At 45.2% G+C, this 26,268-nt stretch overlaps 1 protein-coding gene across 2 annotated transcripts in view; it reads right to left on the reverse strand.

Moving 5' to 3' along the window:
* Positions 1-20,217, reverse strand: part of SCIN (scinderin) — a 106,994-nt gene extending 86,777 nt beyond the window's left edge. Inside the window, exons 1-3 of one of the 2 annotated variants that reach the window (XM_053262126.1) lie at positions 19,750-20,217; positions 10,928-11,082; positions 9,534-9,695 (exon numbers count right to left, since the gene is read on the reverse strand). In XM_053262126.1, the coding sequence (XP_053118101.1) occupies positions 9,534-9,695; positions 10,928-11,082; positions 19,750-19,951 (519 nt within the window). In that variant the 5' untranslated portion in view covers positions 19,952-20,217. The remainder of the gene's footprint in view (positions 1-9,533; positions 9,696-10,927; positions 11,083-19,749) is intronic. The other variant, XM_053262125.1, reaches the window with a different exon arrangement.
* Between the last annotated feature and the right edge of the window lie 6,051 nt (positions 20,218-26,268).

A 26,268-nucleotide genomic window follows, 5' to 3' on the forward strand; every position in this document is an offset into this window, starting at 1 on the left:
TGGCCTTGGCTGTGCGTGAGAACAGCCTCATTGGGCTTTCCCCCCTAAAGTAAACCACTTTGAAAACTTGGTTGAGAAGCCGTATATAAATACTCATGGTAGTAGTAGCAGCAGCAGCAGCAGCTAGGGCCCCATTTGTAAGTGTTATAGACAACCCAGAGCAATTTTGAAAAAGATGCACATGTGGGCCAAGAGAACAACCTTTAGATTCATGACCAAGAAGTTAAAAAAAGGAAAGAAGCATTAAGAAGGAACAGGGATCTGGATATTTAAATTGTCTCATTACACAACGTTAAAGGCATTAATTGCACTCCAGAGAAATGCTTTCATTTTTATTGCAGCTGATGTCACTCCTTCCGTAATTTTACAATATGTTCTGCATTCTCATAGCATATTTGTATGTTATTTATTGGTGAGTAGTACAAACAGTTACAGTAAGGAAGCAGAATATTCTCATTTAGCAATACTAGTGTGCATTTGCCAAGGAAGGCTTGCCAGATTAATAACATCGATTGTTTCATAAAGCTTCTGAACTTCCACTGCTTGCTTTTTTGTATAAATTCAAAACAGATTGAATAAACGCAAAATCATATTATGATATGATTAAATCTTGGCATCTCTTGGCTTAGACAAAATACAGTAAGCTATTGACACAGAAATACACTGCAAACCACACAGCAAAATTAAAACGTGCATGTACAAGCACCATTGTTTCATAGGAGGTCTATCTGAAACTCACAGACTTGAGCTGACCACAAAAATGAATCAACAAGATATGAGAGATGCTGGGTATTCCTCTATCACACCTCCAAAATATGTCTACCATTCTCTTAACAATTTGCACCACTACAATCCCTAAATTCCTCAGCATAACACAGAAGACATGAAAGAATTAAATAATTTTTCAGCACAAAGAGCAGCACAGTCTCAATAACGCAAAGAACAAAAACAGTCTGAATAAACAATTAGTTACCACCATCCAAAAGGCTTACACCCATTTTGTTTTCTAAAAAGCAACCAGCCTAAAGAAAAGGGTCAAGGCATTCAAAAACTGGCCAGGTAGAAACGCCAACCTGTCATTGCCAAGTGCAAATCTCTGTCTGCTGCCAAACGTATTAAGCATGACTTTAGATTGCAGATGGGCACCCATCATGGTTAGATTTGGTAATCCTGAAGTTATTCTCTGGCCAGAATCCAGAGACCCATATGAATAACACTACAAGGTCAAGTGGGGCTATTGTCTAGATTCTCCCCAAATAACAGCCCCTCTCACGATACACCAATCTGTTTCTGAAGACAAGGAAATTTCCAAAGCTGTCAGTGCTATAGCATGGGAAGGCAGGGCAGGGAAAGTACTATTCAAAGCACAAACGTCCCACTGGGTGCTGTGGTATTTTGGGTTAATCCATTCCTTGATCCTGGCCAGCTCTTGAATGGTGTTTTAGTTACTTTTAGTCCAGTCCTGGACTAGAGGCGGGGCTAACAAACAACCAGCAGAAAGAACATAGGAAGCAGTCTGCAGTTGCCTATCTGTAAATAATGAGCCCATTCACATGAATGGGCGGCCGGGTAGGCAAGCAGGTGCTGGGTGCGGGGGGAGGCTTCACTCCTCTTACCTTTGCCCAAGACGATCAAGAAGTTGTTGCTGGCAGAGCCATCTACACTCGCACACAATCCATTCCCGGAGAGCAAACACAGCTCGGCCTCTGCGTATCCCATAGTGCACTGGGGGATGAAACATGATGCCGGGAGCTGGGCTAAGGGCACGTTGCACCCTTAACCTCATCTAAGAGCTGGGCTTTGGTGCTGGGTTTGGCACCGCAGCAACGGCCAGGATCCACACAGATCCCAGCAGTTCTCATAAGCAGCCAAAATCAGGCTGCCTACGTTTGGTCTTGGCTGCTCATGAGCACAGCCCCAATATCTATTTCCTTAAACTATTAATATTCCTGATTCTGATCTATTGCCTGGTCCTTGTGCCACAACTCTTTCCTCTGGATTCTACAGGTGCATGCACACACTTCAGCTTACGTGAAGAAGCCTATTCAGATATTATGCCACGTGACTGTACAGACTCTGTACACTCGTACATGTTTTTGTGTGAATGACTGTACCTGCATTCATGTTAAAACAACCTGGATACAGGCCCCTCAAATGCAGGGTACATATATGAAGTGTACTACTATACCTGCATTCAACATAATATGTGAATAACTGTACCAGAGTACAGATCTGTACCTGTGTACACCATACACACTCATACAAGTCTTGAAGGTAATATGTGGATAGGACTAAAGTTCTCTTTGCATTTGCCTGTCTTAAAGACAATAGTAAGACCTAGTTTGCTTTGCTTGAAAGCTCATGCCAGTTTGATTTCTTCAGATCAGTTCCAAAAGATAGAAATCAAATAAATAAATTAATTAATAAATAAATAGAGTGTGTGTGTGTGTGTGTGTGTGTGTGTGTGTGTGTGTGTGTGTATAGGATTCTGTTTTGATCCCTGTCTGAAGCCAGCGTGGTGTAGTGGGAGCCAGCATGGTGTAGTGGTTAGAGTGCTGGACTAGGACCGGGGAGACCCGAGTTCAAATCCCCATTCAGCCATGAAACTAGCTGGGTGACTCTGGGCCAGTCACTTCTCTCTCAGCCTAACCTACTTCACAGGGTTGTTGTGAAAGAGAAATTCAAGTATGTAGTACCCCGCTCTGGGCTCCTTGGAGGAAGAGCGGGATATAAATGTAATAATAATAATAATAATAATAACAACAAAGTTTAGTGCATCTGAGAATGGTAAATTCTGGTCACAACTCTTACAGTTTTTTGCTTTGCTGGTCTAAGACCGTAAATAAAACTTACTTGCTTACTGACCTCATCACAACTCAAAACTAATCCTGTTGGTGAACACAGAGACCCTTTCAGATGTATGATTTGCTAATTCTAGTTCAATGCCCAGCTAACTGATTGGTTATGCTCATATTATCCAATACAGGTGCTCAAAACACAACTTTTCAAGTTTAAAATCCTAAAGAACAAAAGACAATTAGTAATTCCCTCAGTTTTGCTTGTATAAAATAAAACTTCCTTACGTCGCAGAAAATAAGAATGAGACCCTGAAAATACTTTTTCAAATAAGAAGTAAAAATTATATCTGCACTTCTAAGAAAGCAGATAACTGAAAGATTTCTATTAACAATGCCTACAGTATTTTCCAGTATGCAGAACTCTGGAGAAACATTCTGTTCAGCTTGAAATGTTCCACTTAAGTTGTTGAGATACCCATCCCATGCAAGTCTGAACCAGAATCTTTTGAAATACAACTCATATGATCTTGATGAGGGGTTTTTTCCCTTCTATACAAATCAAACCTTCAAAGTAGCCAGAGTACACTCTGAGGAAAGGAAGGAACTTCCTTCCTTTGCTGGCAGACAAAGAGGGAGAAGGATGCAGCCCCTGTCAACTGCACCACAACAACAACTGCACTAGGTGACATCGAGCAGGTCTATCAATGGCTACTTAATTGTAAACCACCCAGAGACGCAAGTTTTGGGTGGTACAGAAATATTTTAAATAAATAAATAAAATACTAGCCTGGTGACTATAGGCCACTTCAAGCCTCAGAGGCAAGATGCCTCTAAATACCAGTTGCGGGAGAGAAACAGCAAGAGAAAGAACATGACCTCACCTCTTGCCTGCGGGCTTCCCAGAGGCATCTGGTGGGCCACTCAGGATGTTGGACTAGATAGGCCTTGGGCCTGATCCAGCAGCCCTGTTCTTATGTTCTCCCCGCCACCCACATTCACCACACACTATGGCATGTGTGGTGACAGCCAACTCCTCTTGGCCTTGCTGATGGCAGCTACTTGGGTATAGGCTCTTTGAAAATACTGCATCCAAACAGCAGGACCTATAACAGATGCTAGGGAACTATCATCATCATCATCATCAAATTATTGCTGAACCAGAAGTTCTCTTCAGAGCTTTTCTGGTTCAAAAGTGGAGTTTGGAGAAGAAGAGACTGAAATCTTTCATGAAACCACCCCACTCACCCTCCCTACTCCCTTCCCCATCACTATTGCTTGTTTTGTGGTCCTGTCTGTAGCAGTAATCAATACTCCCAGCTGCTGGTGGCCACCATTTTTTTTTAACCCACAAAGCTTCAAAGTAAGGGCAAGAAGCACCTCACTCCATCTGGTTTCATGATGATGCTATGCTTCCTGCCCACATCAAGAGCCTTGTAGAGGAAAAATAAATTGTGTTCATCAACAGTCAGTGCTTCAGCTGCCACTTTAGTATGTTTTCCTCCTTTGCATTGTCATCATTGCCAAAACATCCCATAGAAACATAGAAAGCTGCCTTATACTGGATTAAACCATTGGTCCATCTAGTTCAGTATTGAGGCTGTTCCTATGCGCAGCCAAGACCAGGCTAAGGAAGCCAAGTCTGGGCTTGGCTGCGTATGAGAACCGCTGGGATTGTGCCAGATCCCAGTGGCAAACCTGGCTAGGGAGACCGCCTCCTAAACGAGGTTAAGAGAGTAAGTGCTTTCTTACCCCGTTTTCCTGATCATGTGTAGTGCTAGCTGCTTTCAGCTGACACTGCAACACTGATGGGCGCCCACCCATCTCTGGGGGTACCACCACAATGCATCATGCACGCAGTGCATTGTGTGAGTTCCGGGGGCTGGGATGACGCATCCCAACCCCCGCACTGACGGGGGAAGCAGTGGACCGTCTGGGCATGTGGGATTGCACACCCTGATCCTCTCAGACCTGGCAACTGGATCATCTGTGGGGAAGGCGGGCTTCTGCTGCCTTCCCTGTCACCAAGCCCAAAGACCTGTCACACAACCGTGAAAAAGGGCTCATTGTCTACACTGCCTGGCAGTGGCTCTCCAAGGTTTCAGGCAAGAGTCTCTTCTAGCCCTACCTGGAGATACCAGAGAGTCAACCTGGAACCTTCTACATGCAAGTATGCAAATGTTTATCCACTGAGCTACGGCCCCATCACCTAAGGGGAATATCTTACAATGTTCACATCCATGTAGTCTCCTATCCAAACGCAAACCAAGGTGGACCTTGCATGGCATGTGGTAGTGATCAATTCATGATCACTACCACAAGATGAGCTCTCCTCCCAACTATGCTCTCCCCGCAACTATGCATCCTGCCAACATATGATGAACTGAGGAGAGGAGCAATTTCGCTTAGTACTAATAGCCTCTGTGGTTGTATAAACTTACCCTGAACATCTCGTTAGCATCTTACTAGAATCTTAAATGAAGTTAATAATCTAAAACAATAACATCTCCAATTTATCTTGCCATCAAAGAAACAGACTATGCAGTATTAATATTTTTTCCCATGCCCTTTTCTGGGAGGCCATCAAATATGTGAGATGAAACAATGGTTACTCCTAAACCAAAAAATGGATTTACAACTCCAGAAATCACTCCCATTGAACTTCTTACTTCGTGCTCAGTTACTGCAGTATCTTTCATCTGTACCTTCACCAGATCAACAGAAGGAGCATAATTAAACAAGTTAATCATGAGTAGAAGTGGATAATTGTGCAGCTACCCAGGGTTCCCTTCAGTTTATTGTTTTCTCAGAATTCTGTATACATTCGTTTAACCCAAAGTTACATCTTCTGTTTTGAGCTCTACAGGCCCACAGTGAGTTATATGGATGATTTAGGCCCAGCAGTGGGGAAACTTACGAAGCACAGAGGACGATTCTGGAAATGCTTTATGAGCCTAGAAGGGTGCAGCTATTCCAAACATTTTACTTGCGTGTTAACATAATTAGCTAATTATTTTCCTCAACATGGGGATGTACAACTTTAATCATGGACATGCTGTGCTTATTCTACAATTTTCAGAAAAACAGAAATTGTGTACATCCTTGGCATATCTAGATATAGCAACACATGAACACAAAGCTCATGAGAGCTTTATGAAAAGGGGCCAGTGGAAGTAAAGAGTCCTGGGTTCAGTCCCTGGTATCTCCAGAAAGACACCCATCTATCTAGAGAGCTGTTAGCAATCCGTGCGCTAGATGGACCAACACTGGCTAGATGGACCAATGGTCCACCTCAGGATAACGCAGCTTCATATGCTTAGAGAAGTAAAACAATTCTGGAATTTTCTTCCTTGCTTCCTTGTTTATAATGCCATTAATACTACTGCATGTATATAGTACCTTTTCCAAAGCACTCAAAGCATTTCACATACACTGCGCTTGTTCAAATGTCTTGTGTCACCAGGGTAAAATTTTGGTTATATGCAACATCAGGAGTTCTCCATTTCCCTACCCACGTGAGCTTTTGTGGAATTCTACTTCCAACTGCAATTAGAAACAAATCAGAATTGCTCATTACATCCAAACCACCCAATCTTGGTTTATTTTAACCAAACTTAATTAAATAAACATAGATTCAAAACCAAGGCTTGAAGTGGGTTTCAGATCTAGGTTTATTTCATGGAAGTTAGTTAGACTGAACCAAAATCAGTGTGTTTGGATATCACAACTATCTTGGTTTACTTTTAACCTCAATCTGAAGCACAATTATGCTGAGGCTCACACAGGCAGGAGAGGGAGAATGCATGCTCCTTAGGTATAGGGATGTCATGTGAATTTACCCATGGTTGCATGTGATGTCTGAATTGGTCCATAGACTTAGTAATCTCTACAACAGGGTTGCACAACTTGGGCCCTCCAACTGTTGTTGGACGGACTACAACTCCCTTCATCTCCAGCCACAGTGGCCAATAGTCAAGGATTATGGGAGTTGTTGTCAAGCTTATGTAGGAGGGCTGAAGTGCAGCCCTGATCTACAACAAGCCTCGGCAGCAGGGCAGCATTAGGGTGAAACTGCACATGATGCAAGAGCTCCATGATCAGATTTCCCAATATCTTTTTCATATCCTTAAAAGCAGCTGTGGTTTGTGAATGATCTGGATTGGAGAAATGACATGGGGGGTGTATATTTCTTTTTGCCCACACTCATCCTTCAAAGCAAATTCTCCCACTCTGAAATTGTTATTAGTCATAGAGGACGGAAATACAGATAATCATGTAAAAGGGGGGAGTGCTTAGATGGAGAACTGGAAAATTGGCTCACCGGCATTTGAACCTGCATCTTATAACGCATGCAGCAAGTCCCTACACTACGCTGGATAGACCTTTAAACTTGTGCCCTCGAGTTTCATATCTTCCCTTTTTAGCCATTTGGATAATATTTTTTTAAACCAACACCGAAAACTATAATGACCCTATAAGTGCCTAAGAGTCTACACATGTTTCACTGGTGCCATTTTGTCTACCTCAGATATGAAGCTCTTCCAAATGTTAATTTTCCCCCAACATGAAGTTGAATTTCAATCACACAGCCTTGTAACATGGATAGCCGGTACAAATAACATAGTTTTGGCTGCATCTCCACAGACCACAGAACTGACAACTCCCAATCTGCATATCAAAAGCAATCTATACAGATACTTCCATTCCCATGAATAAGTCGCAAAATATTGCTTTCCCACAATATGGAGATTAGTGGAATATTGAAAGAAACCATGAAGGTGAGCTTAAAGTTGTACATTCTATTTCAAACATGAAGCATGTATCCAATATATAACCTACCCTCCATGCTTCTCTTGGGTCAGGGGTGTAACTACCATAAGGCAAGGGGAGGCGGCTTCCTGGGGGCCCCCACACCTCGAGGGCCCCCCCCCAAGGCAAGTCACATGACTCCCCAACACCCGCAGAGCTTTGGTGCTGTGGAAAAGCCAACCCCAAGTTCGGAGCAAAGGCGGCATGCATGCAGCAAAGTCCTTGTCTGCAGAAGCAACTCTGAGCCGGGAGCGCTCTTCCCCATGGGAGGGTGGAGGGACGGGGTTAAAGTGAGGGAGTGGAGTTTTCTAGAGAAGCTGGCATAATGGGAATGTGAGTGTAAGTGCACTATATATTGTGAAGTGTGTGTGTGTGTGTGTGTGTGTGTGTGTGTGTGTGTGTGTATCAGCGAGGGGCCCATTTTAAAATTTTGTCTCTGGGCCCACTCCAGCTTTGTTACGCCCCTGTCTTGGGTCCCTATCAGACAACCAGAAATCTACCCCCCACATTTTTGCCATTGGTAGTCTATACTTCATTAGCCATGTTCAGGCATTAAGCAGAAGGCCAATGGACACACCTACAGAGCTGCAGGATGGTCAGAAGTCCCACTCCCAGCCCATCACTCACCCTCCTAACCCCACTCTCAACCCCAGCCTCCGGATCATGGATCTCTTCAGACGAATGCTGTGCTAAGCAGGAAGAGCAGGGTTGGAAGGGTGAGTGATGGACTGGGGGTGGGATTTCTGACCCACTTGCAGCGGAGTTCTACCGGAGAGAACCGTTTTTCCTGTTTGTCTTTGTTTGCATGCAATAGGAATGAGTGGAAGTCCCCTTGAATGACATGAGTTGCCAACTTCCCATAGGTACTGATGATTCATTCTCACCCTGTGCCTTTTGAATGTGGCTGCACACAGATTCTTGCCTTGGGCAGTGTGTTTGCTTTTGCAGTGGACTACTTGTTCCCTAATAATTCAACAGTTCCATCGTATGCATGTTTATTCCAAATCAGGCCTGCTCAACGTAACCCCCCCCCCCCGCGTTTTTGAACTACAATTTCCCAGCCACAGTGGCCAATAGCTGGAGATTATGGGAGCTGTAGGCCATTTTAAAGTGGGGATTCTCTTTACCGAGCAGAGGGAGAGCAACTGGCCCTATCCATCCCCAGCACAGCATCCCTCCAGTGGCTGTTGCTGGTGTCTGTCTTATGTTTCTTTTTTTAGATTGTATGAGCTCTTTGGGGACATGGAGCTATCTTTCTTTCTCTCTTTCTTTCTATGTAAACCACTTTGGGGACGTTTGTTGAAAAGTGGTATATAAATATTCATCGTATTCGTATTCTTACATAATGGTTTCTGATTTCTAGCCAGAAAGGAATCAACATGGCACCAGTTCAGACAATACAGGTCCCAACAGCCCTCAGCACATGTGAAGGAATATACAGAGGATACACCCACTTTGACATCACTGAAGGATGCCCCCGACAGTGCATCAACATGTCCTTCAGTGATGTCAGGGCGGATGCACTCTTGGTGTGTTTCCACCCTCTTCACATCATGTAGTGTGGGCTGTTGAGGATGGTATAATCTGAACTAGCTCACTGAGATAAAAGCATTCTCTACTTCTTACATAACAATTTTAAAAAATAAAATCTAGCTGATGTTGCAGTCATTTTAGATGTGACTTTTAGTAGTTGTGACAAATATGATTTACCATGGGTCTTTTTAACTCGGTGCATTACTAAGGGGAAGTGGCTAGTAGCAAACCACAAATGCTTGTGGAATACTGAGGTCACCAGGACTCTGTGAGTCTATACAGGAGGAAGGTTAATGTGTAGAAGACTGTTTGGGGGTTTGGACATCATAACCGTTTGATGTTTGTGGGATTTTTTTTTAAAAAAAAATCAGAAAACTTAATTCTGTGGCAACTTACTGTTCCAAGATCAACAATGAAGCAATCTCCTTTGTTGAAGCTGTCCCAGTTAAGAGGAACTTCTGTGGCTCTCACCACTCTCCGGCCTTTGATATGTAGGAGTCTCCGTGCGCTTAAGTCATTTGTGATCACATGTTTAAAACCTGAGGCAACTCCACCTGCCTAAGAGAAGTAAAAGAAAGTTTCTTAGTTGGCTTCTTGGGTGTTGTCCAGTCAAATTTCATCTGGTCAAGCAGGTAAGAATCCAGCTATATATACAAGAACCTCAGTTCAGACATCACAGCAAATCATAACTTGTACTAACCACAGTTTAGAACTCAAATCATGGTTGAGCTTCCAAATGTACAACTATACAAATGTACAACAGGAAAACCATAGTTTATCACTGCTTGCCCACTTTCATTTTCACCCTCAGCATTCAGGTTCCCCCCCCCCGCCCCCTCTCAGAAGGGTTCTCCCCACCATCAACAGCTTATTACGATGTTTCATTATCAATAACAATAGAAATGAAGAAGAATTAGAACAAAAATTAAACTGCTTTGAGAACTTTCTTGTTGAAAAGCAGTATATAAGCATTCTAAATAACAACATTAGAAGACATTTAAAAGTTTTGGAAAACAGATATAGTGCACATCTTTTTTATACTTCAACCTTGTTGCCTCCTGGTCTCACATCCAGGGGATTGATCAGGCCCACATCTGCTTAGCTTAAGTAATATTGCAATCTCAGATTGTCCAAGACCTAGACCATTCAAAGGGCCTTATACTGTATATCTAAAAATAACATACGTTAGTGAGTTCACTCCTGTCTCCATGGTTTAGGGGCCTCCAAAGGGAGAGCGAGAGCTGTAAGTATGAGTCATCATGCCAAACCCTAGTTAGCACAAATCGTCACTTGCAAACCCACTTCAATCATGTTTTCTGATTACAGTTTTCCAGTAATGAACCATGAGTTGTCAATTCCAACACAGGCGCAATCCAGACATCACATGCAACCATGGTTTAAAAACAGCGGTTTGTTGAACTCTCTGCATGAGGCTGCTGTGTATGGTTAGAGCCAGTCACAAACCCTCCTCCTTTTCACTAGTGCCTGGAACAATTTTACAAAAGAGATCACAAACTTGAGGAAGCCAGAGAGATATTTCAAGTTCCCAGTTAAATATGATTACATGCAGGACAAGAGTATTAGGAAGAATATTTACTCTAAATCATAGTCATATTCAGCTGGGAACCAAATGTATAATTACAGCTTCACTGAGTCTGTGACCCCTAATTTACTCAGTTACTTTCATCTGTTATGTAGTTGCAAAACCAAGCTCACTTGTGTGTAGCGGGGGTGAAGAAACTCCTGTTCACAGCTTCAGTGTAACATCACGTATCCTGACTATTGCATACCTTATATTTAATGCCACCTTTGAAATACCCAACAAACTGTGTGGACTCATATCCTTGGATTTCTCGGTGCTGGACAGGTTTTCCTCCAAGGAAATCATCCATCTGAACTGTAAAGATTGCTGCCGCAGTGCTTTCATCCTGAGAGCATTCGTTTCCTGAAATAATATGGAAGGATTCTCTTTAGAGTAGTGAAATATCAAAGCAGGAGACCTACTGAGAATTAATGGCATGCCGACCCAACACAATTAACAGCACAATGTTCTGCAGTGTCACTGAAAAATAAGGCCTGCTATGTTTGGCAGCGCTTACTCTCAAGAAAGTGTGCACAGGATTGCAGATGGGGTCAGTTTCCTCAAAAGGAACTCTGGAATCTTCAGTTTGGTGATGGGGCATGAGAATGATGGGGCATGGTGATAGGGCATAACCTATGCTGTCATCCAGGACTTAGGAGAAGCCCTAGTCAGCAACTTGTTTTTCTGGAAGACAGTTCATTTTATTTTATATACTTACATCTCTACCTCGCTCTTCCTCCCAGGAGCCCAGAGCAGTACACATAGCTATGCGATTCCTCACAACAACCCCGTGAGGTAGATGAGTCACTCAGTGAGTTTCATGGCTGAGGGCAGATCTGAACTTGGGTCTCCCCAGTCCCAGTCCAACACCCTAACCACTACACCATGCTGGCTCTCTTTTGAGATGAGAATTAGGGGTTACATAGGAACAACGGAAATTGCCTTATACGGAGTCATAACCCTGGTTCATCTAGCTCAGTATTGTCTACACCAGGCCTGCTCAACTTATGCCCCCCAGCTGTTTTTGGACTACAACTCCCATAATCCCCAGCCACAGTGGCCACTCCCAGGGATTGTGGAAGGAAGTTGTAGGCCAATATCTGTAGAAGGGCCAAAGTTGAGCAGCCTTGGCCTACACTATTCTCCAAGGTTTCAGGCGGAAGTCCTTCCCAGCTCTACCAGGAGACAGCAGGTATTGAACCTGGGAAATTCTGCATGCAAAGCAGATGCTCTACCACTAAGCTACAAGCCCATTCCTCTGGTTCTTGGCCAAAGTGGCCTGCCAACAAGTTCTTTACCACAGATGCTACCTTCTTCTACTTCTTTCACTTCAAGCTTGGAGAGTAGGGACCCAAGCAGAATCTCTTGGGGGCCTGGATTGGCACAATGGTTTCTAGTTGCTGACCCCTGCTTTCCACATCGGCCAGTCTCTTCAATAATCCTGCTTTGGAAAGTATTTGTGGTACTGACCAGTCTTAAAACACCACAACAAATAGGAACAATGGCACAAGGAACGAGCAAACCAACCAACCACCACCTCTTCCCTCTGTCCACTGAGGGAGCTTTGTGCAAGACCCATGGCAAATGTTTATTTATTTATTTATAAATAGGGAGGCAGAAAATAGGTGCACACTGGTATGCACAATATTTTTAATAGCATGGGTAACACAGTAAGAGAGAGGAAGGACAGAACAGCCTATTCCACATGTGCAACATAATGCATACTGATCAGCATTGATGGTACTGATCTCCTGTTACGATCTTCTGGAGAGGTAGTTATGGTTGCCACTGGCTCGTTTTGTGGCGACTCAGGACTGAGCCTTCTCTGTGGCTGCCCTGAGGCTTTGGAATGCGCTCCATGTTGAAATAAGGGCATCTCCTTCTCTGTTTGCTTTTAGGAAGACCCTCAAGACACACCTGTTTTCACAGGCTTTTAACTGAAATTAATTTTAAACAGTTTAATTTGTTATTTTATCAGACTGTATTAATTGTCTTTTGTGAAATTTTAACTGGTTTTACTCTGTTTTATATTGTGTTTTAAAATTTGTACACCACCTAGGACTTTTACACACAGCAGGCTTTACCACGAGTTGAAGGTAAAGTGTGCCATCAAGTCAATTTTGATTCCTGGTGCCCACAGTGCCCTGTGGTTTTCTTTGGTAGAATACAGGAGGGGTTTACCATTGCCTCCTCGGGCACAATATGAGATGATAACTTTCAGCATCTTCCTATACCGCTGCTGCTCGATATATGTACGAGCGGGGATTCGAACCAGCATCCTTCTGCTTGTTGGTCAAGCATTTCCCTGCTGCGCCACTTAAGGTGACACCGCAAGTTTACTGGTAGGGGAGGCTTTACTGTGAAATAGAAGTTGTCCCAAAAAGCCAACGCAAATAGTGGATTTTTAAAATCCCAGATATGAATCAGGCTACACTCTCACAAGCAGTGAAAAACCCGTATTGTGTGAACTACTCCCTGATATCTCGCAAGGACTTTGGGGTAAATCTGGCCAATATGTGAACACACCCCCTCTATTCCAGAGGAGATGTGAGTTAAAGGGCTTTAAAAGCCCCATGTGAAAAACTTCCTAGTACATATCAGGTGGTATAAAATATGAAAAATAAAATAAAAAATGTCTGAATAGGGCTACTGTGGCGGCCACATTCTATTTTCTTGCACTGTTTTTATCTTCAAAAAAGTTCAAGGTGAACAATACCAACTTTACTTGGGTTACTACTGAACTGACTTCCGTTAACACTCTTCATGTCCGCTTTCCCATGTGAATGGAAAATTATTCACCCTAATCTAGTTCATGGCATCATTAGATGCTTTATTTACGGTCAGGGTACTGATAACAGATCATTTTAATATAATCTTTAATCGCAATGTTAGTATCATTTTCCGCCAGATGAGGCCAAAGCCATGATTTGTAGTGCCTGTGGTGTGCTTCCCTTGTAGAAGAGAAGCTGCATCAAGAGCTTCTGGAAAAAGATGCATGAAATACATTCTTTATTTCAGAAATTAAAAACTGGGTCCAACCACAGTTGGAAATGATAACAGTCAGCAAATATTCAAAGGGGCAGTTTTTCTAAAATTCATGGATATGTGAGTAAGCAAAAAACATAGGAAGCTGCCATATACTGAGTCTATCCAGCTCAGGATTCATTGTCTTTACAGACTGGCAGCAGCTTAAGAACATAACAACAGTCGCGCTGGATCAGGCCCAAGGGCCATCTAGTCCAGCATCCTGTTTCGCACAGTGGCCCATCAGATGCCACTGGAAGCCTACAGGCAGGAGTTGAGGGCATGCCCTCTCTCCTGCTGTTACTCCCCTGCAACTGGCTTCTCCAAGGTTGCAGGCCGGAATCTCTCTCAGCCCTATCTTGGAGAAGCCAGAGAGGGAACCCGAAGCCTTCTGCTCTTCCCAGAGCGGCTCCATCCCCTAAGGGGAATATCTTACAGTGCTCACACATCAAGTCTCCCATCCATATGCAACCAAGCTTGTGCAGTGTCCCAGTGCTCTGTGTGGAGGAGTCCCGCGTGCTTCCCCCTTGCAGCTCAGCAAAGCCGCCACTGCCCCTCCATACACTGGACCCCCTTCCCCGACTGATTGCTTTCAGATTTAAACAACAACAAGAGAGGGGGCTCCCAGCTGCATCCTGCTCCTGTCCCCACCAGTCAAGATCAGCTCCTGTCTTTGGGAGACTGAGCCCCCTTCCATACTTCTTATTTAAACCCCCCTCACCCTGATTCCTTTGGACGCTGCTTCCCCATGGGAATATCTGCTGCTGCTGCCCCCGCTGCCTGTCCAACATCCCTGGTCGGCTTCTTGTAGCCCACGAACATCTGACTCCCTCCAGCAGCCACTGCCTGGCCCCTTGCCACCCTCGGTAGGGATGACCTCCTAGCGGCCTCCTGCTCTTGCTGCTCCAGCGGCTGGCAGCATCGGCCGGGCGGGGGGGGGGGGGGGGCTGAGAAGCCATCGTCAGCCTGCCTGTTGGACCAGCATGCGCTTGCTACTGGAGGGCGGGGGGAGAAGAATGGTGGCTGAGTGGAGCGTGGTTGGGCCTGGCTGCAGGGCCTAGGAGCGTGTGGGGCTGGGGAAGGTTGCCCCACTCATCCCACCTGAATGACAGGCCTGGTCTGCTGATATGATAACCCTCTGGGCAGATTTGTTTCCTGTGTCCTGGAGTCAACTTCTGTCAATTCATTTCTTTCTTTTCTTAATTTTAAAAATTCTTCCTTCCTGAAAAGCTGAACTTATTTTTAGATAGATAGATAGATAGATAGATAGATAGATAGATAGATAGATAGATAGATAGATAGATAGATATTTGCCACGGGTCTTGCACAAGGCTGCCACAAGACTCTGTAAGGTTATTTAAATAACAAGGTTATTTAACACAGAGGTCAATGGAAAATTTTGTACATTGGGAAGGGCTGGCTATGGAGTTCTGAAACCAGGCACAGTTGTAGCACAGGATAGCAACAATGGATGAACAATCCCTGCTTGGGGAAAAAACCCTAAGGAACCGTAGCCAAACTTCACAAGTAAAGGAATATTAGCTGGGCCAGGTGCAGAGCATATGTGCCTCTACTTTTCCCCACTCGCCCCTGCTGATTTCTTTCCCAGCCCATCTGCTGCCATTTTCTCTTCCCGTCCATTTCTGCCCCCTCATTTTCTCCCCCCACCTGTCCCACCGCTGTTTTCTCCTGCCTGCCCCCTCCACCGCCATTTTGTCGTATGTCCCCCCCCACCCCCCGGTCACTGCTGTTTTATTTCCCGCCTCGCCTCTGGCACCGCCACTTTCCTCTTCCCCTCTCAGCAGCTTGCTCGTGAACTCTTGCGAGAGCTGCCGTGCATGGGATTAGCGATGGGTACGCCTGAGAGAAATAGATAGATAGAAAACAGATAGATGAACAGCTTTACTGCAGCCCCAGCTTTCCTCTGAATTATGTCTGAAAACATTTACCTCCATTTATTTCCGCTTTGACTGTAACTAAGTCGTCTGACATTAGACCACTTCCTCCTGCACTAAAGCTGGCAGTCTAGAAAGATTGATGAAGATCCTAAACAAACTGAAGGTCAATGGCCTACTTCAGATAACATATGTGTGCTTTTAAACAGACCATGTACTTAGTCTTAGAAAGCTGTCAAGTGAGTTGGGATCAGTGTCTACTTTCTAAAGAGAGAGCTGCTGGCATTGAGGCCTGTGTAGGAGCTTGACCTCTGCCTTCGAAGAAAGGCTTGTTCCTTAATTTTAAGTATGCGAAGACAAGCTGCATTTGCTCAGTGGTGCACTCTGTACATACTTAGAAAGACTTCTCATTATTACTTTATCATTGTTTCTTTAAAGAAGGAGAATGGCCAAAGATGGGAGGGGGTGTTGCTAAAGGGATGCAATTCAAGGAGAGCTGGTCTTGTGGTAGCAAGCATGACTTGTCCCCTTAGCTAAGCAGGGTCTGCCCTGGTAGCATATGAATGGGAGACTAGAAGTGTGAGCACTGTAAGATATTTTCCTCAGGGGATGGAGCCCCTCTGGGAAGAGCAGAAGGTTTCAAGTTCCCTCCCTGGCATCTCCAAGATAGGGTGAGAGAGATTCCTGCCTGCAACCTTGGAGAAGCTGCAGTCTGAAGACAATACTGAGCAAGATGGACCAATGGTCTGACTCAGTATATGGCAGCTTCCTATGTTCTTAGGGGTGGTACAAGGCAGAGCCAATGAGCTCCAGGGAGGCAACACACATTACAGCAAGTACCCACACAAGCATAAGATGTAACAGGTCTATTGCATCACAATCAGTCTTTAAGGTGCCAACAGTACACATTCAACTTCTAGCTTAAATGTGTAGTCTGGGCTTGCCACATGTTTCCCCTTTTCAGGGGATTCACACGATGTCATCATCCATTCACTGCCAATCTGTACTTTCCCTGTGCTTAAACAGAGAAAATCTGACTTTTTCCAGAACCGCAGCATAGCTGTACAATGGCTCCCCATCATGTGCGTTAGTGCCCTCATTTTTGAGACGTGCATGCCCAGATATAACAGATCATAACGGAATCAGGTAGCGTAAAAGCGGCAGGATGCGCCCCTGTTATGTGCAATATCTATTGCAGTATGAAAGTAGCCATGCAATGCCACTTGCAACTCACCATGGAAAAGCAGCAGTGATGGTGCTACAAGGAGCATATCTGAAAGTGCTTCTTGTTCATGTCTGCTCATGTTCATGTCTGAGGACAAGGGTTCTCAATCTTGGGTCTCCAGATGTTGTTAGACTACAACTTCCATCGATGGGAGCTGAAGTCCGACATCATCTGGTGTCCCAGATGAGTAGACTAACATGGCTCCAAATTTCTGGAATCTATCACTTTGGTGTAACATTGGGAGACACTGAATGAAGCCACATGAAGTGGGAATGTTACAATAAACCTGTTAGTCTTTAAAACTTTGCAAGATTCTTTTTTGTGCTTCCAGCAAGTTCTTCTGCTTACAAAACAGAGAAGGTGGAGAGTTCTGTTTAGTAGGGACATGCACGGACCAGTTGGCATGGTTTGGTCCAAATTTGAACCCAATTCAGACCCAACCATGGGTATTCGAACCGGTTCAGTCAAACTGAATGGCTGTGCCGGCCTGTTTTATGAACCAGCTTGAACCGGTTCACGATTGAACCACTCGAATCAGCCCAATTAGTGGTGGTCTGGTTTGTGATCAAAATGGTCTGTGCAAATCCCTACTAATCCTCTAGGATTAGTAACTCTAATGCTTTGGGACCAATGCAGCAACTTATGCCTGAGCCAAGGTAAGGAGCCCCCTCCACTGCAAATGCCACAGTCTTTGAGCCGCCCCTTTTGTGGAATGCAAGAGGCAGTAGGTGCACCTCAGGTGTTGCAGCCTTGCCTCCTAAGAAAGGTGCTCTAGGCCCCTGATCATCTTGGTTGCCCTCTTCTGCACCTTTTCCAGTTCTACAATGTCCTTCTTTAGATGTGGTGACCAGAGTTGAACGCAGTACCCCAGGTGTGGCCGCATCATGGTTTTCTATAATGGCATTCTAATATTAGCAGTTTTATTTTCACTCCCCTTCCTAATGATCCCTAGCATGGAATTGGCCTTTTTCACAGCTGCCGCACCTTGAGTCATCACTTTCAGACACTTTCAACGGGCTGTCCACCACGACTCCAAGATCCCTCTCCTGATCAGTCACTGACAGCTCAGATCCCTTCAACGTATACTTGAAGTTGCTGTTTTTCATCCCAATGAGCATCACTTTACAATTGCCAACACTGAACCGCATTTGACATTTTGTCGCCCACTCACCCAGTTTGGAGAGATCCTTTTGGAGCGCCTCATAATCTTTTTTGGATTTCAGTACCCTAACTATCATCTGCAAATTTGGCCACCTCGCTGCTTACCCCAACTTCTAGATCATTTATGAATAAATTTAAAAGCCCCCACCCAAGTACAGATCCCTGGGGGACCCCACTTCTTACTTCCCTCCATTGTGAACACTCTCAATTTATCCCTACCCTGTGTTTCCTGTCCTTCAACCAGTTAGCAATCCACACATGTACTTGTCCTCTTATCCCATGACTAAGTGTTTTCAAGAGTCTTTGATGAGGAACTTTGTTGAAAGCTTTTTAGAAACCCAGGAATACTGAAGGGCTGAGGTCTTCCTGACCCAGCTTTGTAACTGGCAGGTCAGACCAGAGGTTAAAAGCACCCGGACCCTGCCATCCAGCTATCTGCACGAACAAAGGCTGTTCTCAAATGCTGCTAATTCAGGGGTGTAGCTATAATTGAGCAGATGGGTTCAAAGAACCTGGGCCCCCAAGCTCCTGAGGGTCCCCTAGCTCCAACTCTCCCTATTTTCTTCATTATCTCTCTCACTCTGAGGGGCCACCAGAGAGAGGGTTGAACATGGGGGCCCCTTTCCCTAGCTACGCCCTGTGCTAATTGTAATATAGTTGTGCCTGGGCGTCTGCCTTGCACCTAATTCCCAATACTTCTGTGTGTTGCCTCTCCTTCCTATCAGCACAAATGAAGACAGACAGACACATATATCACCCTGCCGTTACTGCTTGGTAGCAGCAACATTAAAAAAAAATAAAAATGGGGGTGTGAGGGACAGAAGGGGCAAAGTGCATTTCTGCAAGGTGACAGCTTTGTCCCGCATGTTAGATTTCCAAAGGAGAAACATATTATTAATGGTCCGTCCCATCCTAAATAAGGCAACCTTGCTCTTTATCTATATTGATGCTCTTTATGTATATTGATTGGTGATAAGGAAGAAAAGTACTGCATGTATGTGAAAAGTGCCTTTTCATCAAGTAACCTCCGGGATCCAGCATGGAGGGCGGAGGTAGAGCGAGCTATTTGTTTCTGGCGCCGTCTAGGTTGCTGCTGTATCTTTGAAATCCCGATGTTGCAGAAACCGATTTGCATTTTGCATTGCACCTATTGAGTAAGTACGGTCAGCAGGGGTGCGGGCAGAAGGAAAGCCTGAGAAACAGCTCTTCACTGGGAGGGGCGGGGAGTGGAGGAAAAATGTTTTGGAGAATTGTAGATATGGTTTATTAGTTCTGACCGGGGGGCCGTAAAAAGGGGAAACTCCTCAGATGTTTTAGGGAGTAGCTGCATCCCTGACTGGCAAAACTTTTATTGGCCACAAACTCACATGTGTTTAGCGCTAGTGGAGGGGGGGATCCTTTTTGAATTGCACCGCTCCCAATAAGAGAAAGCTGCACATATTCTTAAGATCGGCGGCTGCCTCTTAAGACGACAGGCTCCTTCCAGCTCCGTCTGGGCGCCCTCTCCCCTAAAGATTCCCCCCGCCCCCCACCGCCGATCAAATCACTTGATCCGGAACAGCCCGCAACTGAACCAGTTCCCGGGACTTTTGCCACACCTCGAGCGTGTCTAGACCGAGCCGAGAAGCTCTGCTCCTCAGCCCCTCCAAGCAAGTGCCCGCTGCGCCGCCGCCCCTAAATCCGCCTGCCCAGCCACCAGCCAGCCGGCCGCGCGGCGCCCCCTACCTAGCCAGTAGTGGAGGTTGTAGAAGGTGGCGTTGCTCCGTTTGAAAGTGTGCAGCACCAGATAGGCGTCCCCCACGTAGAAATTGCCATGCAAGGGCTCCGGCACGGGCACCAGTTCCAGCTTCTCTACCCTCCAGATCTGCAGCCCAGCCTTCTGGCCCGCGTTGGCAAACTCTTTGTGGGACAGCTCCGGCGGGGCCATCGCAAGCCACAGAGAGGGCAAAGAGATCAAGCAGAAAGGGACGCCCGGCCGGGATTCTCACTCCTCACAATACTGAGCCACAGCTGCAAAGAGCAAAACAAACACCTCAGCCCTGGCTTTTATTGATGCAGTGAACTGTGTGTGTTAGCGTAGCGCCACATCGAAGGGGCGAGGCCTCCCTGTCCCAAGAGGGCGGATCTTGCTCAATTGCCCCCGGCTGAGATCTGCGCTCCTCCCAGGACTACACCTAGAGCGGAGGGGCCCTTGCAAAGCTGCTCGTTCGTGCGCTGGGGCGGCGGCGACGCGGCTGGGCGTCCCTGGGAGCTGCTCAAAGGCTCTTCTGTGAGGGAACAGGGGAGACTTTTAGTGGCCTGCCAAGCAGGAAACCTCGGCGCACCCTGCGAAAGTCTCCTCTCAATCCCAGCCTTGTTTTCTTCCCTTTGGATGCGGCTCATTGGCAAGAACTCCTAGGCAACGCCTTCCTTCGAGTCAAAAAGGCACTATTGTGTGATTGCAATATTTGCAGTGGCAGAGGTCACACTTTGGCTTTGTTGAGAAAAAGAGGGTTTCTGAGAAGGTGAAAAGTGCTCTCTGCCCCCTTGGGCTCTTCTGAAATTCTTGGGATTTCTAAGTCGGTTTAAAACTGGGCTATGCTTAAAAAATTTTTTTTTAAAGAAAGAAATTAGCCATTGGGTCAGGGCCAGCTTTATTGTATTTATTATTAATGTGTTAAAATGAATAGCCACCTTTTCTGGTGCTGCATGAGGCAGTTTACAGCAAGAAGTATTTGACCGTTGCCAACATGACAAATACTTATATTCTGCTTTTCAACAACTGTTCCCAAAGCGATTTAAAGGTAAAGTGTGCCATCAAGTCGGTGTCGACTCCAGGCGACCACAGAGCCCCGTGGTTCTCTTTGGTAGAATACAGGAGGGGTTTACCATTGCTTCCTTCCACGCAGTGTGAGATGATGCCTTTCAGCATCTTCCTGTATCACTGCTGCCCTATAGAAGTGTTTCCCATAGTCTGGGAAACCTACCAGCAGGGATTCAAACCAGCAACCTCTGGCTTGCTAGTCAAGTCATTTGCCCACTGTGCCATTAGGTGGCTGCTAAAGTGATTTAGTACATTTGTAGTATGTTGCTACAACAGCAATGAATGCACCATTGAGAGACCTTAAAGGCCACGTTGAAGACAGATCATCCTGGAGAGAATCTATCTATGTAGTTTCAAGAGTCGCCACTAACTTGATGGCACTTAATCAATCAATCAAAATGATTTATATAGCTATAAATAAATAAATCCCTGTCCCCAAAGGGCTCACAATCTAAAAAAGAAACATAAGATAGACACCAGCAACAGTCACTGGAGAGATGCTGTGCTGGGGTTGGATAGGCGAGTATTAACAGAGAATCCAAATGTCATGTATTGATATTTTAATGACATCTTAATAAAACTGTACAATTACATGCATTATAATAATACTGAAATAAAAATAGATCTGTATCTTTCAGTAAAATTTGTATCAAATGGTCATTAAAAATAGTCTCTATATACCATTTAAAATATTGGATCCAATGGTTCATGCTGAAGATGTATTGCTGGTGAAGTGGGAGAAGTAAAGGTGTGTGATTTGTGATAGCAATAGCAATAGCACTTACATTTATATACCGCTCTATAGCTAGAAGCTCTCTAAGCGGTTTACAATGATTTAGCATATTGCCCCCCAACATTCTGGGTACTGATGTGTCCTGTATTATTGCCAAGCACGTTTTAAGTCTTCTTCAGTGGTAGTTTTTTGGGAAATCTCTTTCTACTCGTGGTCTCTACCCACCATGAGGATTGAGCTGTTCACTTCTCCCTTCAGCTCTATCCTCAGCTCATTCTAACAGCTCAGTCCTCATGGAAGGTAGAGACGAGAAAGTAGAGACAACATGAGATGCAACAATAAGTCTGCATGCCTTTAAGGCAGGGCTGGGCAGGGTTCTGCTTTGTCTTTCTCTAGAATCCTTCACCAACCAGCACCAGGTGCAAATTAGTGCAGTGGTTGGTGGCAGAGTCAGATGCAAACTGGTGGCACTGGGGAAAGCTGCTGCTTCTAAAAGGGTTTTGGTGAATCATGCTGCTTTGGCTTTTTGAGTGGATGAAACTTGAGTGTTATGATTCCACAGGCAAAAGTAATTATCCTTACTGTTTCATGTTCTTAGAATACTTTGGAGGGCTTTCTCTACAGAGTTGTGTAAGGAATTGTCTTACCCAATTGCACATTGCATGAGGTCCTAATTAAGAACCTAGGAAGCTGCCTGATTCCGAATCAGACCATGAGTCTATCTAGCTCCATGTTGTCTGCATGGACTGGCAGCGGCTCTCCAGAATTTCAAGGGCCCTATCCCAGCCCTATCTGACGATGCCATGGATTGAACATGGGTCCTTCTGCATGCAAAACATGTGTTCTTTTACTGAATGATAGCCCCATCTCTAACAGACAAACATACCACAGTTACTACAGATTAGGGGTTCTGACATAAAACTCAAAACACTGGAACTCAGAACTGTACAAACACCTGGTCAAAGGGAACCAAATATATCTTGCTGATGATGAACACCAAGGCTGAAAGATAAGTGATCAGCAGAAGGCCAGTCATGGCAGAGATTTTTAATTTTTTTTAACTCACTCTTGTTAAATTATTGGGAATCATCAACTTTCTGTTACCAATCTACCCAGTGTCTGCTTCTTCTTTAATATGCCGCAGGCTCTTATTCTGTTCCTTCTTGTAACACAGCTGCCCCTCTGAAGTTACAAGAAAGAGGAACCTGCGCTATTTTGGGCATCTCGCCCCCACCATGCAAATATGCTTTTCTCAGCAGTTGAATTGGAGACCCTCATCTCCTGGTTCCAACATTAAGAAACGGATGCAGCATTTTCAGCTTGCTAGGAAAGATCTTGGATGCTTTTTGCTGACAAGAGGTCAAACAAGATGCCTTTTTAGCAGTATTAGCTAACAATATTGGTGCAAACCAAGATGCTTCATCAGCTTTCATCAACTTGCAGTAGAATGTTAAGGGGGAGAGCTAATATTCCATAAACAGAACTGTCCAGTTACGATAATGTTGGGCATGGGGCAGGACATCCACAGTTCCAAAGGGGCCAGTGCCAAGGGTCAGCATAATTGGGAGCTGCCAGGGGCCCAAGACAGAAGGGTCCACGGCTAATCCCCCGAGACACCCTGTGTGTCTTTAGCCTTCTTCATGTGCTGGCCACAGAGCAACTATCTGGGGGTCTACCTGGAGGCAAGCAATGAGCAGTTTGCCAAGGGCACTAGAAACCTGGGGCCACTCTCAAGTTCAGAAGACGCCTCATCTTTAAAAAAGTTGAACTCCGCCTATCTTTGAAATATGCACCATGAAGGCCAGAAACAAGGTTATGTTGGACAGATGTTCTCGGAGCCCCTAAAATGGGCCTCACTATCCTGACAGGAGCTTTGGTGGTGCCCAAGATTCATAGCTCAGTCTGCTCTTCTGGGTTTGATAACTAAGTGAACGGGGGAGGAGAGCTGGTCTTGTGGTAACAAGCATCAGTTGTCTCCTTTGCTAAGCAGGACCCACCTTGGTTTGCACTGGATGGGAGCCTACATGTGAGTGCAGTAAGATTAGGGGGTGGGGCCATAGCTCAGTGGAAGAGCATCTAAGTCCCAAGTTCACTCCCTGGCATCTCCAGGGAGGGTTGGGGGAAAGTGAGGTAGATGGACCAATGGTCTGAATTTTGTGATGTTTTTCATTAATCCATTCCTTGATCCAGGCCAGCTTTTGAATGGGGCTTTTGTTACTTGTATTCCAGTAGTCCTGGAGTAGAGGTGGGGCTAATAAACAGCCAGCAGCAAGAGCACTGGAAAGCAGTGTGCACTTGCCTTTCTGTGCATAATATCTATTTCATTAAACTATTGATATTCCTGATTCCACTCCACTGCCTTGACCTTGCATACTACAACTCTTTCCCTTGGATTCTACAAGTATAAGGCAGCTTCCTATGTTCCTATAATGCCTACTACTCTTCCCCACCCTGCAAAAGGAAGGCCAGGGCCAGCAGCAAACTCTTCTAAATGTTGACTGCTCTGTTCTAACACTGCTTCTGATTGGCTCCTGCAGTTCTCACAAACTCCTAAAACATCTGGACACCCCATCTCCAGTTCTGTGATGACTCTGTGATTATACAACAGTTCCTGTGCAACAGAACTATACAGTGCAATACACAGGGAAGAGAGCAGATTTATCAAGCATTGATATGTAGAAATGTTTTAATTCGGCTTGGGAGTTTCGTATGTCCAAATTCTCATATGAGAAAATGCAGAATTGGAGATTAATTTAATATATTCACCGGATTGTCAAAGCCCATGTACTTAAAAAAAAAAACAACTGATAAGGAAGAGATGTGCGGAAAGAGGATATAACTGGTGTGCACTGTGATCCTATTAATCATAGGTCTTATCAGGCCTTTTCTGTTTGCTCATATGATCAAACCAGAAGTACTGGTTATGTAGGCAACTTCTTATCCTCATTCATTGTGTTATTACAGCAGTCTTTTGCTAGGGGACACCCTTTTTTGAAGATGTCTACCTATGTTCCTGAAGGCAAACTATAACTTCCACCCAAACCCCTATAGTCTCTGAACAGTTGGGAAATCCCTTTCCTGAACTACATTTGACCTCTCAGAGCCTACCTAAAAGCTAAAGAATAACATTCTGTCTATAATAGCTCCTTTCTGGGCAAGGGTGGTACTAGGTACTTAAATGTTCCAGAACCCACAATGTCTGGCTCAGGGCCACAGCCTCCCTCACCCCACACACAGACACAATTTTTAATAATTAAGCCTTCTCATGCTGTAAGGAATCCAAAACTCTCTTCCAGTTCTAAAAGCCATTAATCACAAGGAGGCTTTACAGACTGGGCTCCTACCCCGAATCTCCTGCAGACGAGAGTGTGTGCATTCACACACCAGCCAAACTTACCCCAAAGTCCCTTCGAGATCCTTGGGCCCATTCCACACACAATTGTCTTGCAAATTCTAGCTTATCTCGAGTTATTTCCAGCTTTTAAAAATGCTGGTTTAAGCTACTTTTTCTGAAAACACCTGCACAAGAACAATCATTAGCATGATAAGAGGGTAAACTCTCTTTAGAAATGCAGATGTAGCTCTTTAGTAATCTCTCCCTTCGCCCATTGGCTAGAAGGAAAACATGGAAGCATGCCATGTGAACTTGCATCAAAACAAAACCTGAGAGCAGAGGGGAGGGGCTGCTTCCCTCAATGCCGTGAGTGTGATTCGAAGTGGCTTCACTCAACATTTACCCCGCAACATGAAGCCATGTGCAATTAACTCCCTGTACATCCTTGTTGTATCTGGTGTGTTTTGACCAGCCCTGTCTTGGAGATGCCAAGGAGGGAACTTGGGAACTTCTGCATGCAGGCACGCAGATGCTCTTCCCAGAGTGGCCCCATCCCCTGAGGGGAATATCTTACAGTGCTCACACATGTAGTCTCCCATTCAAATGCAAACCAAGATAGACCCTATTTAGCAAATCGGACAATTGATGCTTGTTGCTACAAGACCAGCACTTCTCCTTATATTGCTGGTTCCCTGGTCAACAGCATTTGCTTTCTTTACAAATTGCCCTTCCCTTTGCGATCACTTCTTGGGTGATTGCAAAGAGAAATTGAGTGGGTTTACATTACTCTCTCACCCCTCAAGCTTTGGTGTTGTGGCAGTTTTGCCACCACACAATTCTTTAAAACATACCTTTTTTGAGGTGGGACTTGGGGGGGGGGGGAATTTCCCACCTACTCTTGGGTAATTGCCACTACTTCTTCCATTGAGTCCAGTAGCTGAGTTGCTGCTGGGCACGAGGCCCCCCTGTTGCCCCCTCCACTGAGCCCAGCCACGCAGCCAAGGATGCCATGTGCTGAAAGAGCTGCTCTCAGCACAGAGAAAAGCAGGGAGGGGGAGGTGCTTGGCTCTGTCCTTCCCCCTTGCCATTCCAAGTGTATGTCAGGCTCGCTCACATGCACGTCCCGACCATTCACACGCGCAGCGGCAACTTCCAGTCTAAGGGCTGCCGCCCCACCGGTCCGTTTGAAAAGGTAGCACCGGTGGGAGGAATGTGGCAGGAGGGATAAGAGCACCCTCCCCCACCCTTAAAGAGATTCCCCCCCCCTTCGAACCGGCTGAACTGTCTGCCGGTCTTTCGAACTGGCTCGGAGGCCCATAAAGGGCCTCCAAACCAGTTCCGTGCACATCCCTATCAGGTGTTGCACGAAGCACA

The sequence above is a fragment of the Hemicordylus capensis genome, chromosome 6, assembly GCF_027244095.1.
Source record: "Hemicordylus capensis ecotype Gifberg chromosome 6, rHemCap1.1.pri, whole genome shotgun sequence".
NCBI classification, from domain to species: Eukaryota; Metazoa; Chordata; class Lepidosauria; order Squamata; family Cordylidae; genus Hemicordylus; species Hemicordylus capensis.